Source organism: Eubalaena glacialis, chromosome 18, assembly GCF_028564815.1.
Source record: "Eubalaena glacialis isolate mEubGla1 chromosome 18, mEubGla1.1.hap2.+ XY, whole genome shotgun sequence".
NCBI lineage: Eukaryota > Metazoa > Chordata > Mammalia > Artiodactyla > Balaenidae > Eubalaena > Eubalaena glacialis.
This window is the reverse complement of record NC_083733.1, coordinates 62,756,646-62,771,114: the sequence shown is the minus strand read 5'-3', so window position 1 is coordinate 62,771,114 and position 14,469 is coordinate 62,756,646. Positions and strand designations below refer to the sequence as shown.

At 48.4% G+C, this 14,469-nt stretch overlaps 1 protein-coding gene across 3 annotated transcripts; it reads right to left on the bottom strand.

Annotated features, from left to right (window-relative positions):
• Positions 1-9,703: 9,703 nt before the first annotated feature.
• On the bottom strand, positions 9,704-13,585 carry DKKL1 (dickkopf like acrosomal protein 1). Of its 3 annotated transcripts, none has more exons than XM_061173448.1 (5): positions 13,406-13,585; positions 12,949-13,123; positions 12,381-12,527; positions 12,167-12,259; positions 9,704-10,103 (listed from the first exon to the last, which is right to left on the bottom strand). In XM_061173448.1, the coding sequence occupies exons 2-5, from the start codon at positions 13,102-13,104 to the stop codon at positions 9,792-9,794; spliced, it is 708 nt and encodes a 235-aa protein (XP_061029431.1). In that variant the 5' UTR covers positions 13,105-13,123; positions 13,406-13,585; the 3' UTR covers positions 9,704-9,791. The 3 variants fall into 3 exon arrangements, with proteins under 3 accessions (XP_061029431.1, XP_061029432.1, XP_061029433.1); XM_061173449.1 differs by having other exon boundaries at positions 13,542-13,584; XM_061173450.1 differs by lacking the exon at positions 12,167-12,259.
• Between the last annotated feature and the right edge of the window lie 884 nt (positions 13,586-14,469).

The window sequence follows — 14,469 nt, the reverse complement described above, 5'->3', positions numbered from 1 at the left end:
ACCGTATGACTTACTGTCCCAACTCCAGGACCCTTTCAAGAGTGAAAGGGGAGCTACGAATAATGACAACAGACAATGGTGCCCACATAAGGCTGAACTGGGCACGCTGGGGCACATGGTCAACATACGGTCACCCGGGGCCTGTCTGTCGTCACCCCGCCCACTCAGCCCCCCCTTTCCTCACCAAGTACTCCCCACGCCCTGCTCTCCCTGGTGCCAGACGGGGTCCACAGCTGTGGAGTGCGCACTTCCTGGTGGCTTTAGAAGGTCCTAGAAAAAGGGGTCTTTGAAGAGAGACCCTTCCAGAGTGCGGACCAGGCTGGGGGGGTGCAGAAGGGGGGGTGACGGCTGTGGGCCCTGAGTGGGGAAGGGTCCCGGCGAGCGAGGGTGCTGACAGGCCCTGGAGCCTCTGACAGGGTTTGGGGGACACACTCCTGGTGCGGGACCGACAGAGGCTCTGGTGGACCTCAGGGATCTTTGACGGGGAGATTCTAGCAGGAGGAGGACCCAAGCAGGCCTTGTGGGGATTTCAAGGGGGCCTCTGACTGGATTTCAAGGGGGCCTCTGCCTGGATTTCAAGGGGGCCTCTGCCTGGATTTCAACGGGGTCTCTGACTGGATTTCAAGGGGGTCTCTGACTGGATTTCAAGGGGGCCTCTGACTGGATTTCAAGGGGGCCTCTGACCGGATTTCAAGGGGGTCTCTGACTGGATTTCAAGGGGGCCTCTGACTGGATTTCAAGGGGGCCTCTGACTGGATTTCAAGGGGGCCTCTGCCTGGATTTCAACGGGGTCTCTGACTGGATTTCAAGGGGGCCTCTGACTGGATTTCAAGGGGGCCTCTGACTGGATTTCAAGGGGGTCTCTGACTGGATTTCAAGGGGGTCTCTGACTGGATTTCAAGGGGGCCTCTGACTGGATTTCAAGGGGGCCTCTGACCGGATTTCAAGGGGGTCTCTGACTGGATTTCAAGGGGGTCTCTGACTGGATTTCAAGGGGGTCTCTGGATTTCAAGGGGGGTCTCTGCCTGGATTTCAAGGGGGGTCTCTGCCTGGATTTCAAGAGGGTCGCTAACTGGATTCAAGGGGGTCTCTAACTGGATTTCAAGGGGGGTCTCTGACTGGATTTCTGGGTAGTCTCTGGATTTCGGGGGAGGGCGTCTCTAACAGGATTTTGGAGGGGAATCTGACAGGATTTTTGGTGGGTTTGACAAGATTTCTGGGGACCTCTGGCAGGACTTGGGGGGAGGGTTCTGATAGGATTTGGGAGGAGCGAAACAGGGTTTGGGGGGGTGTCTCTGACAGGCTCTGAGGGAGAAGTCTGACAGAATTTCTAGAAGATTCTGACAGGATTTCATGGGTCATCTACAAGATTTCCTGGGGGTTTCCTTTCAGTATTTCTGAGGGGATCTGGTCAGGATTTCAAAAAGACTTTTAACAAGCCTTGGAAGGCCCTGATATTGGGGACTCTCCCCTAGGATTTGGGGGCTCTGCCAGGATTTCAGGAGGGGCTCTGACTCGGCTGGTCCGGGGAACCTCGCCACGACCAGGGCGCACCTGGGGCCACGTCCCAGTCTAGGGACACAGTTGAGGGCCACGAACGACAAACAAACAGCACCTGGGTCGTTGAGAAGATGCGCGTGCGCTGTCCCCGCCAGGAAAAGCAAAGGCGCCTGGGTGGGACCGAGAGCGCGCGCGGCGTCTCAGAGCTCCTCCCCCGACGCAGGCGCACAGGGGGGCCAGGCGTGCGCTGGTCTAGTCGGTTACCTGTAAGGCCGCGCATGCGTAGGGCTGCCGGGGCGCGCGCCCGGTCTCGTGAAGCGGCCGCCTGCGTATTGGCCGAGTGGGCCAAGGGTGAAGGGACTACAGCAGCCGGGAGAGGGCGGCGGAGGCTGCGTCCCGTGCGCTGGGATCTTCTCTGCGCCCTCAAGCTTCGGTGAAATGGGCCCAAGCAAGGGAGCGTTGGTCTGAGGGACCCCTGGTCCATCCCCCACTTCTTATCAGTCACCAAGCCGTCCCCTTTTTGCCCTCTGTTCCGTGCCAGGTTGCCGGTCACCGTCACAATGATGCCCTGCCCTGTCCTGCCTCACCACTCCCGTGCCTTTTTGTGGCTCCAGTCACCATGTATTAATAGGTCCCCGAAGGATTCTTTCCCAAACCGTTTTATTCATTCCTTTTAGGAGACAGTGGAGGAAAAATAGCCTCAGCTTTTCTGGCTAGAGCGAGGAAGAGAATTATATCCCAAATTGACTCCTAGGGAGGGGCGTTAGGGGTAAAAGATGTCCCACGCAGTCGGCCTCTTTGCTAGCCTAGACACAGAAAAGGAATCATTTTGCATTCTGCCGTTCATCCCATCATTATTCATTCAACTGTTACTTCCTCAGAGAGGCTTTCCTCTGACACACTACCTGTAATTCAGACCCCCATCTCTCTACTTACTCTTTTTTTTTTTTTAAATAAATTTTTATTTATTTATTTATTTATTTTTGGCTGTGTTGGGTCTTCGTTTCTGTGCGAGGGCTTTCTCTAGTTGCGGCGAGCGGGGTCCACTCTTCATCGCGGTGCGCGGGCCTCTCACTATCGCGGCCTCTCTTGTTGCGGAGCACAGGCTCCAGACGCGCAGGCTCAGTAGTTGTGGCTCACGGGCCCAGCTGCTCCGCGGCATGTGGGATCTTCCCAGACCAGGGCTCGAACCCGTGTCCCCTGCATTGGCAGGCGGACTCTCAACCACTGCACCGCCAGGGAAGCCTACTTACTCTTTTTTATTGGTCCTCGTGGCACGTCTCGCCACGTGACATATGCTATATTTGTGTACTGTCTTTGTCACCCCCCCACTGGAATGTGAGCTCTGAGTAGTAGGAGGCTGTCTGGGGACTAGAACATGGCTGGCCCAGTGTGGGCGCTCAGAAAATTTTCGTTGAGTGAATGAATGAAGGGACAGAATCCGTGCCTGGTAACTAACTACTGGGCAGTGTAGAGTGATAAGGCTGGAGTCAGACATTCTTGGGTTTGAATTTTGGCTCCATCACTTCCTACCTGTAACCTTGGCGCAATGGCTTACCCTCTCTGAGCCTCAGTTTTCCTCCCAGAAATGGAGATAATAATTGCTTCTTAGGTTACCTTGAGGACTTAAGGTGGTAATCCTTGTTAACTGATAATTATTATTTTGGCTATTAGGTGGCAGCTTGTTATAAGACCTGGCAAAGAACCTGTTTGACAGGTGATGTGGTGAATGGTTAACAGTGTGAGATAGGGAATCAGACAAACCTAATGCCATTGCTCTGTGACTTTGGCAAGTGATTTCACCTCTCTGAACCTCAGCTTCTTCCCTAAAATGGGAACAAGTAATATCCACCCTGTGGGGTCTTATGAGAGTTCAATAAGAATGTTTGCCTAGAGTTTTCTTAGCCCTGGCTGGTAAGTGTTGGATGTCGTTAACTTTATTAGTATAATTTCATTCTTTCATTTTATTCCTTCAGTATTTCTTGTTTTTTTCCTTTTTTTGAGGAAAATAATTTTATAAAACCTAAAATAATTAAAAAACCATTTTATAGTATAGTTATACATAAAGTGCTAAATCTTGTTATGCCTCAATTAAATTTTTATAGAGTAATACATTAATGAAACCATCCATATAAAAAAAGAGAGTATTGCCTGCAGCCCAGAAATCTTCACACTTCCTCTTAATCATTACCCTCCAAAGGTAACCGCCTTGAATTATGGCCTCTTTTGCTCAACTTCATATTTATAGAATTCATCATGTAGCAGTAGGTCATTTATTTCACTGCTGTGTAATATTCCATTGTATGAATACGCCACGACAGAATCATTTTACTCTCGATGGACATTGGGTTGTTTCTGCTTTTTGGCAATTATGTATACTGTTACTATGAATTATTTATCCAGATTTTCTTTAATTACTCTCAGTAATGTCAGAGATCTAGCAAATCTTTTGTTAGGTTTATTCCTAGGTATTTTGTTTGTTTTGCTAATGCAAATCATATTTTTAAAAATTGCATTAAAAATCTTTTTGTTCCTAATGTTTAGGAATATAATTGATTAGGGTATATTAATCTTATACACAGTGAAGGGTAGCAGAATATGCCACCCCAAAATATCCAACTATGGCATAAGGATCATTTTGAACTGAACACAGTTGAGAAGAAGCAGATACAAGAAAAGCTCTCTGCCCTTCCCTATTTGCCTAAAAGCTGGATATAAATTTGTTTTGTTTGTTTGTTTTTTGACTGCACCACGTGGCTTGCCGGGTCTTAGTTCCCTGATGAGGGATGGAACCCGTGTCCCCTGCAGTGGAAGCTCGGAGTCCTAACCACTGGACCGCCAGGGAATCCCCATGGATATAAATTTGTAAAGGTGTTCCCTCTCCCCTCTCTACCAGGAAGGACAAAAGTTAATAACCCTAGACCCTCGTCCACCCAGACACAGCACCAGCACTCTCCCCAAGGGTACTCCCTACCCTTGTTGCTAACAGCATAGATTACTTTTGCTTGTTCTCATACTCCATATAAGTGGAACCATATAGTATATACTCTTTTGTGATCTGGTTCTTTAGCTCAATTTTTGTGAAATTCAGCTATATGGTTGCATATAGTTGTAGATCAGGAAATCTTTGCCTTTATTGGGAGTAATTAGTTCCAGTTACTTTAAAAAAAAACTTCATTTTGAAAAACCTCAAATATATACAAAGTGAGCAGAACAAAGCCCCATGTATCCAACACCCAGCTTTAACAATGGTCAATATTCTGCCATTCTCTTATCTATACCTGTACCCTCATCCCACTTTATATATATATATATTTTTTAAATTAATTAATTAATTTATTTATTTTTGGCTGTGTTGGGTCCTCGTTTCTGTGCGAGGGCTTTCTCTAGTTGCGCCAAGCAGGGGCCACTCTTCATCGCGGTGTGCGGGCCTCTCACTATCGTGGCCTCTCTTGTTGCGGAGCACAAGCTCCAGACGCGCAGGCTCAGTAGTTGTGGCTCACGGGCCCAGCTGCTCCGCAGCATGTGGGATCTTCCCAGACCAGGGCTCAAACCCGTGTCCCCTGCGTTAGCAGGCAGACTCTCAACCACTGCGCCACCAGGGAAGCCCCCACTTTATACTGTTATTTATTTTTTTAACATTTCTTATTTTCAGGTAAACTTTACATGTGTTAAAATGCACGAATCTTAACAGAACAATTCTGATAAAGTTCCATTTAATTTTAATGTAATACTGATATTTTTCTTTAGATCTACCATTTTGCTATTTGTTTTATATTTCCCCCATCTAATCTGTTCTGTGTATTCTCTTCTTTTCTGGCTTTCTTTTATATTAGTCAAGTTTTTTGTTTTTTGTTTTTCTCTCTTCTGTTATGTTTTATTCTTCTTCTTCTGTTATGTTGATGGTTATGTTCTTTTATTCTTTTTTTGGTGGTTTTCCTAGAGACTACCATAGGCATCCTTGGCTTATTAGAGTTCTACTTTAAATTAGTACTTTTATCATTTCTTGGGCTATACATGAGGACCTAACAACACTTTAATTCCATTTAGCTCCTCCTGCCTGTTGTCTTGCATTTTATTTATTTAATTAATTTATTTTGGCTGCACCGAGCAGCTTGTGGGATCTTAGTTCCCCGACAGGGGATTGAACCCAGGCCCTTGACGGTGAGAGCACCGAGTCCTAACTACAGGAATTCTCTGTTGTGCATTTTAATTCTACATATATTTTAAATTCCACAAGATATTATTGTTATTGTTTTTTTTTTTTTTAATTTATTTATTTATTTTTGGGTGTGTTGGGTCTTCGTTTCTGTGCGAGGGCTTTCTCCAGTTGCGGCGAGCGGGGGCCACTCTTCATCGCAGTGCGCGGGCCTCTTCACCGTCGCGGCCTCTCTTGTTGCGGAGCACAGGCTCCAGACGCGCAGGCTCAGCAGTTGTGGCTCATGGGCCCAGTTGCTCTGCGGTATGTGGGATCTTCCCAGACCAGGGCTCGAACCCGTGTCCCCTGCACTAGCAGGCGGATTCTCAACCACTGCGCCACCAGGGAAGCCCTATTGTTATTGTTTTAAGCAGTCAGTATTCATTTAGATTTGGCACATACTTACCTCAGGGTTCTTTATATCTCCCCTCATTACCCAACTTTCATCTGGAGGCATTTCCTCCTACCTGACAAGCTCTAGCATTTCTTTTTGTGCAGGACTGCTGCTGATAAATGTTTCATTTCAGTTTGTCTGAAAAAATGTCTTTATTTTCCCATTACTTTTTTTTTTTTTTTGTCTGCATTGGGTCCTAGTTGTGGCGCGCGGGCTCTCTCATTGAGGCATGCGAGCTCAGTAGTTGTGATGCGTGGGCTTAGCTGCCCTGGAGCTTGTGGGAACCTAGTTCCCTGACCAGGGATTGAACCCGTGTCGCCTGCATTGGAAGGCGGATTCTTTACCACTGGACCACCGGGAAAGTCCCTTTGCCATTACTTTTGAAGGATGTTTTCACTGGGTATGATATTCTAGATTGACGATGGCTTTCTTTCAGCCTTTTGACTGTGTCATTGAATTGTTTTTTGACTTCCATTTTTTTTCCTATTTAAAAGTCAGCTGTCTGTCTTATTTCCTCTTTGAAGTAAAGTGTCCTTTTCCTTTGGCTGCTTTCAAGATTTGTTGTTGTTTTAGGTTTTCATAGGTTTTAATGTGATATGCCTAAGTGTGGTTTCTTTGTGTTTATTCTGCTTGGGGTTCCTAAAGCTTGAATCTGTGAGCTGATATCTCATCAACTTTGTAAAATTCTTGGCTAGTGTCTCTTCAAATGTTGCTTAGTACTCTTTCTCTTTTCTCTCTACTTCTAGGACTTCAGTATATGTTTGATAGGCTTTTTCACCATGACCAGTATGTCTCATATGTCTTTTGTATATTTTCCATCCTTTTTCACTGATTCAGTCTGGCTATTTCTACTGACCTGTTTCCCACTGTGTCTAATCTGCTGTAAAACCCATCTACTGAATTTTTAATTTATTTATAAGTTCTAAAATTTACACTGGATTCCATCTCCTCCCCCCCCCCCTTTTTTAGGTTCCGGTTCTCTGATGAAATTCTCCATCTTTTCATCTATTTTTTTGAGTATATTAATCATAGTTACCTTAAGGTCTGTGTCTGATAATGCCAGTTTCTAGATCACCTATGGATGCATACTTCTATTGATCTACAGACGGGGAAACATCGATTTCCCCAGGTGCCAGGTGTGGTTAAGGTTATGGAATCCTCATGGACTGCTAGGGGGCGTAGACTTGTCAGAACATTCTACCTTATCAAAATAGGTAGATGCATCCCCTACAACCCAGCAATTCTTTTACTGGTTATAGCTCCCCAGATCCCTCCTGCCCTCCTTCTGGGCCACAGGGGGACATATATACTAATGTTTATTGTAGCATTATTTGTAATGGTGGGAAATCAGAGGCAGTTCAGTTGTGCATCACTGAGAGTGTGGAAAGGTTACATGTGGTGAAGACTGACCATGGCATTTTTTCAGTGGATTGGATGGATATTGGATGTACCAGTGCAATATGGAGGAGTCTTAAAGATGGTGCTGAAAAAAAAAAAGCCCCATAAGAATGACATGTGTAATACCACCTATGGAAATTACAAATACATGCATAAAAAGGAATGATCATATTTAGCAAGAATATGTACTGTTAGAAGCTGATGTGTGTCCTCCCAAAATTCATATGTTGAAGCCCTACCCACTGGTACCTCAGAATACAATCATATTTGGAGACAGATCTTCAAAGAGATTATTAAATTAAGATGAGGTCTCTAAGATGGGCCCTAATCCAGTATGACTGATGTCCTTACAAGAGGAGGAAATTTGGATGCAGACATGTGCGTGCATGAGAAAACACCACGTGAAGACACAAAGAAAAGATGGCCATCTGTAAGTCAGGGAGAGAGGCCTCAGAAGACACCGAACTGGCCGACACCTTGATCTCAGACTTCTAGCTCCAGAACTGTGAGAAAGTAAATTTCTGTTGTTTAAGTCACCCAGTCTGTGGTATTTTCTTATGGCGGTCCTAGCCCACTAATACACTTACCAAAAACACAAGAAATAGTTGTCAATGGTGGGAAAGTGAATGGGACTGGGGGGTGGGGAGAGAAGGTATGGAAAGGCCAGTCAAGTTCTGATAGTCTCCATGAGGACATATTGATGCTTATTTGGAATAATCAAAAACCTATTTTTTTTCAAAAGGAAGTTCTCTTTTATTTATGCCCACACATTGCTAGTTTCCTGAATGTGCTGAGTCTCTCTGTGGGGTGATCCAACTCTGAACCTGGGTTTCGAGGGAGAAAGTGCATGTTGTGTCTGCACCCCTACAAGACGCAGCACCATAAAGACCCTGATGTGCCTTCTCAGTTTTTTTTTTTTGGCCGCACAGCATGGCATACGGGATCCTAGTTCCCCAATGAGGGATCGAACCTGCGCCCCCTGCAGTGGAAGTGTGGAGTCCTAACCACTGGACCGCCAGGGAAGTCCCTCAATGGTGGGTCTTGAGAGAGGGGTCTTGGAGGGAATAGGAGGTGCTCTGAGGATGGGGGATGGGGGCACAGTGGCAGGGCACCCAAGACAGGGTCTCTGAGCTTCCAGGTTTGGCTGAGGCAGCAGGCCTGGCTTGCAGAGTTAGAGTCTAAGGTGACGCTCATGGAGGGACAGACAGAGGGACAAAGGAAGAGAGACACAGAGCAATTCGAGATGGAGTCAGCATGTAAATTGAGAGTCAGGGAATGGAAAGACAAAGATGAGGGAGTGGAGACAGGTGGATGTAAAAGAGATGGGGCTGGAGACACAGACTTGGGGGCTGGAGGTGACAGGGTCTGGACAGAATAATGGCCCCCCCAAAGATGGCCCCCCTCTAATTCATGGAACCTGTTTAATATGTTGTCCAGGTAGGCTCAATCCAATCCCATGAGCCCTTCAAGGCAGAGAACTCTCTCCTGCTGGAAGAGGAAGAGGAAAGCATAAGGGAGATGGGGCAGAAGGGAAATACAGAGAGATTCCATGCGTGAGATTTGAAGTATGGGATCCACATGCAAAAACCGGAGAGAGACCTCTATGAACTAAGTGTGGGTGGCCCAGGTGACAGCCAGCAAGGAAGCAGGGACCTCAGTCCAATCCCAAGGGACTTGATTGTGCCAACAACCTGAATGATCTTCGAAGGAGAGTTGTCCCAGAGCCTCCAGGTAAGAACCCCGCTGGCTAACACCTTGATGTTGCCCTTGTGATACCTGCACAGAGGACCAGCCCAGCCATCCTGGATTTCTGACCTATAGACCAGTGAGAGGATACATTTGTATCGTTTTAAGTTGCTACATTTGCGGTCATTTTTTGCGGCAGTAACAGGAAACTAATTCAAGGGCAGAGTGGACAGACGGGACTGGAGTGAAAGAGCTGGGGGCCGGAGGGCAGACAGAGCTGGAGGTGACAGGGATGGGGACTGAGGATACTGATGGGGCTGGAGGTCACAGAGTTGCTCAGTCAGAAGACAGACGGCGTCTGAATCAGAAAACAACCCAGAAAAAAAAAAAAAAAGAAAACAACCCAGAGACGTTGGCAGGAACTCACAGCTCAGCCGGATGTCATGCTGAAGGTTAGGGTTGGGGGGACTTGCCATGGCTTGGCTGGCTGAGGCCTGGGGACAGATCTCCACAGGAGACAGTGCTGCTGGATGTAAGAAAAAGTTTAATTTCCATATGGTGGCTGGGGCGGGGTCTGGTGGGGGGGTACATGCAGGTGTTCCCCGGTCCCCACCCCTATAACTGCTGGGAGGGCCTGAGGATATACAGGAAGTGGGTCTTGCGGGCAGGCAGCCTGGCATGAGAGGAGCTCTGGGTCCCCTCTTCGAGGAAGTCCTCGCGGGTCCCCTCTCGGAGCCCATCCCGGATGGCCTGCAGGCGGTGCCGCTTCTCACTGAGCCAGTGGCTGCTCTCCTGGGCATCCTGGTGGGACCTCCGCCGTGGCAGCTTCATGATCCAGAAGGTCATTCGGGGGTGGGGTTCCGGGTGGAAGCTGTCCACGGCCTTTGGCACAGGCACCAGGGCCTCCTTCTCCTCTATCTTGGGTACCTGGTGAAGAGGGACAAGGAGACCCTCTGAAACTCCAAGTGACAGCCTCAAGATGCTCCCCTGGCATATTCAACCCACTTTGCCACCTATGGGATGCTTTGGGAATTAAAAGCTCACCCTGCAGTTTACAAAACACTCGGGTTTATAAGCGCTTTAGAATTAAAAATACTCTGAGATTTATAGAATCCTCTGGGTCTGAAAACACATTTTGGAGGTTTCAGAAGCGCTTTAGGATTAAGCATTCCCTGAGGTTTAGAAAGCAGTTTGAAAGGTACAAAGCACTTTGGGATTAAAGAATCATGACCACAGTTGCAACATGTGATCCTTGACTGAATCCTGGATCAAACATCAATCACATCCGCTCTTGTGGACAGCTTTTGGTCCAGCAGGGACATTTCAATGTCTGTTCGGTCCTTGCTACTCAAAGTGAGGGCTGTGGACCAGCAGGGTCAGCCTCACTTGGGAGCTTGTTAGACATGCAAATGAGCGGGCCCCACCCCATCCAGACCTACTGAATCAGAGTCTACATTTCAGTACGTTGAGGTTTGGGAAGCCCCATAGGAGATGGTTACAGGTTGAATTGTGTCTCCCCCACTCTCCAATTCATATGTTGAGGTCCATTAGGACCCTAGTAGCTCAGAATGTAATCTCGTTTGGAAATAGGGTCACTATGTAGTTTTCATTAGTTAAGATGAGGTCATTAGAGTGGGCTCTAATCTAATATGACTGGTGTTCTTATGCAAAGGGGAAATTTGGACATAGAAATGCACATAGGGAGAACCCCATGCAAAGACGAAGGCAGAGATGGGGATGATGCATCTACATGCCAAGGAACGCTAAAGAATTGTCAGCAAACCACCAGAAGCTAGGGAAGAGGCATGGAACAGATTCTCCCCAACAGCCCTCTGAAGGAACCAACCCTGCTGACACCTTGATCTTGGACATCTAGCCTCCAGAACCGTGAGACAATACATGTCTGTTGTTTAAGCCACCCAATCTGTGGGACTTTGTTACAGCAGCCCTAGGAAACTAATACAGAGATAATAGTCTGATATCAATGTTAAATTTCTTGGGTGTAAAAATGGGACTGTGGTCACGCAGGCGAATGCATTATTCTTAGGAGATATCTGCTGAAGGATTTAGGGGTGAAGTGTCATGATGTCAATAATTTACTGTCATATGGTTCAAAAATAAAAAAGTAAAAAGAAAGTCAGTATGGTAAAATGTTAACAAGTGGTGAATCTAGGCCAGTGGTTTTCAACCCAAGTCTGGAGACATTTTTGGTTGTCACAACTGGAGAGGGTGTGGGTGCTACTTCCATCTAGTGGGTAGAGGCAGGGATGCTGCTAAACATCGTATAGGGCACGGGACAGCCCCCTACAACAAAAAATTATCCAGCCCCAAATGCCAATGGTGCTGATGTTGAGAAACCCTGCTCTGTGGAAAAGTGGATACAGGTTTATGGTACTATTGTTTTTGCAACTTTTCTGTAGATTTGAAATCTTTAAAATAAAAAACTGGGAGTGTGTGTGGGAGAACCATGTGGGTTTGCCAAGCACTTGAGTGTTCTTACAACATTTTAGGATCAAAAAATAAGCACTTTGTGATTAGAATCACTCTTAGAGGTTTACGAAGGTGAGATACACAAAGCATTTGGGGTTCATAAAGTACTTAGGAATTATTAAAAATCACATTTTGATGTTTACAAGGGAGAGATTTACCAAGCACTTCGGGATAGATTAAAAAATCCTTGGAGGTTTGCAGAGCACTTTGAGATCAAAACACACTTTGAGGTTTACGAGGGTGAATCTTACCAAACACTTGGAATGAAAAGCACTTTTTCTGGCTTACAAAACCCTCTGGGGTTTGAAGCAAGCAAGGATGTACTCTGAGGTTGTAAACCTCATTTCTGAGAGCTGGTTAGTCCCTTTTGACAGATGATAAAACTGAGGCCCAGAGAGAGGGTGTCCAGCACAGAGGGAGTGGGAGAGTCAATTCATCTTTTCCTCCTAAACTACAGAAAGTGTTTGGGCTTGGACAGTTTGCTGGGGGCGTGTCCTAACCTTCCAGTCACCCTGCAAGCTCCCCTCTCCTGGCTCGATGGATGCCACCACCTTCTCAGAGATCAGCACCTCTCCTGTCTTGTTGTTGGTCACCTGTGAGGACCCGAAGGAGAGTAAGAAAAAACTTCTTTCCTCCTATGCCCTCCTCCCTGACAGATACTGCAGCATGAGGGATCTTAGGGAGACTCCAGGAGGGACTTCCTGGCATAGGCACCTTGTCAATCTGGAGGTGGCTGGAGAGAGTTTTGTTTCCCAGCCTGTGCTTCTGGTTCTCTTCTTGGTGGTAGTTCCTAGGGAGGCCCCGGAAATCCATAGGAGCAGAGAAGAAGCTGTCCATGACCCGCAGCAGGTCATCCTGGGGCTGGGGGAGGAATTGGTGAGCGGCTGGACCTCCGGACTCCCCAGGACATCTGTAGCCTTGGCAGGATCCCTTTCTCTCTCCATCCTCTGACCCTTAGGGCCTAACCAGGTCACCTCCTTTCCCCATCTGTCCCATTACTTTCCTATTCCTGCCCCCATCTGTCTTCTGTCTCTCTGTCCCCATCCCTCTCTCCTCCTGTCTGTCTGTCTCTCTGCCTGTCTCCCTCCCTCTCTTCCTATCTCTCGGTCTCCCTGTTGCACACTCTCTCTGTCCCTTGACTCCTCTTTCTGTCTATCTTTCTATCTGGCCGCGACCCGTCTCCCACTCTGTCTCCCTGAACCCCTTCCATCCCTCAGTCACCATCTGCCCCTGTCCCTCTTCTCTGTACCTCTTCTTTTCCCCAACACACGGCAGCGCTTACTTTCAGGAAAAGCCGGGTGAAGCCTTGGAGGAGACTCTGGAGACCTAGAAAACCCGAGGAGCTCTCCTGGGCGTCAGCATCGCGGATCGGGGCTGCAGTGGAGGGGGGCACCGAGGCAGAGGCGAGCAGCAGGAACAGGGCTAGCGGGTGCCACATTGCGGGGCGGGCCGGGAGGCTGTGGCAAGGGCAGGGGTCAGAGCCCCCCCGCCCCCCATAAAGGCTCCGTCCCCTAAGTGCCCACACCCCCACCCTAGACAACAACTCCTTCCTATCCTCGGCCCAGGAACTCCGCACACCCCGCCCATTCCCCCCCCCCCTTATCTTCTGCTCCAACCCCCTCCATCGTGTCAGGCCCCTCCCCTCCCCTCAGGCCCGGCTCTTCTGGGCTCTGCCTCACACAACGGATCTCATTCCTCTCCTTCGCCCACATTCGTATCCAGATCTCATTCCTCCTCACCTTCTCCCACGCCCCGCCCCTTCTTCTGGGACCCGCCTTTATACTAGACCACAGCCCGGTCACCGGACTCTCAGACTCCGGCCGTCCACGGACTGTTAAATCCAAACAGTTCTGATCTCGAGCCCAGGCCGGATACCTGGAGCGTTGGATGAGCTCCGCGAGGCCTAGGCTCGTCTCTATTGTCTGACCACGCCCCCATCTGCTGACCTCACCTATGAGCCCAGCCCTCTATTGGACAGTCACGCCCTTAAGGGAAGGGCCACGCCCCTTGAGCCAGAGCCGGGCGTTGATTTCAAGTTCACACCCCCATAGTCAGACCACGCTCCTGTCGGTTGACCTCGGCCCTGGAGACCCAGTGTTGCCCCTGTTCTCTGATCTTGGCCATCGTGCCGGAGTCACTCTGCAATCTCAGGTGGCCCCTCCTCTGACTTAGAACCACGCCCCCGCACCTAGGCCACGCCTCTGTGCCCCAGATCTTGCCCCTAGCGCCCTCAGTTCCATTCCTAGGCTCTCTCTGCTCATGAAATACCCGTGTCCGAGCAGTCCTTCTGATTATCCCACTGCTTAGTTTTGTATCTATCTCTGAGAGTTTCTCCGTGTCCTTTTTCGTCTTCTCCAGGTTTTGAAACGATTAATACGCTCAATAGAGTGCAGTGTAGGGACGCTGAACCCCGAGCCCTCTTCGGTTCCACTAAAAAGCTCCGCCCTCTCAAGAAACCCTAAATCCAGTCCTATGTACCACCTTACAAGGAACCCGGAATCCGGGCTCCCTTTTTCCTCAGGACCCCAGAGTCTGGACCCCAGCCCCTCTTGTCTCTTGAGTTTGAACACTCAACTCCTCATCTTTAAGGGACCCTTCATCTTTAAGGGGTATAATTAAGGGACTCTCATCTTTTTCCTCAGGCACCGAGGCTCTCCCCGGGTCCTGGGACAGCTGCCACCTCTAGTCTACTAGTGCGTGTGGATGCGGGAGTCTCCACCTTGGTGAACATCCAATAAACTCCCAGTCGTCTTGCTCACGACCCTTAACTCTGATGAGGTCACAAGGAAACCGATCAATCAAA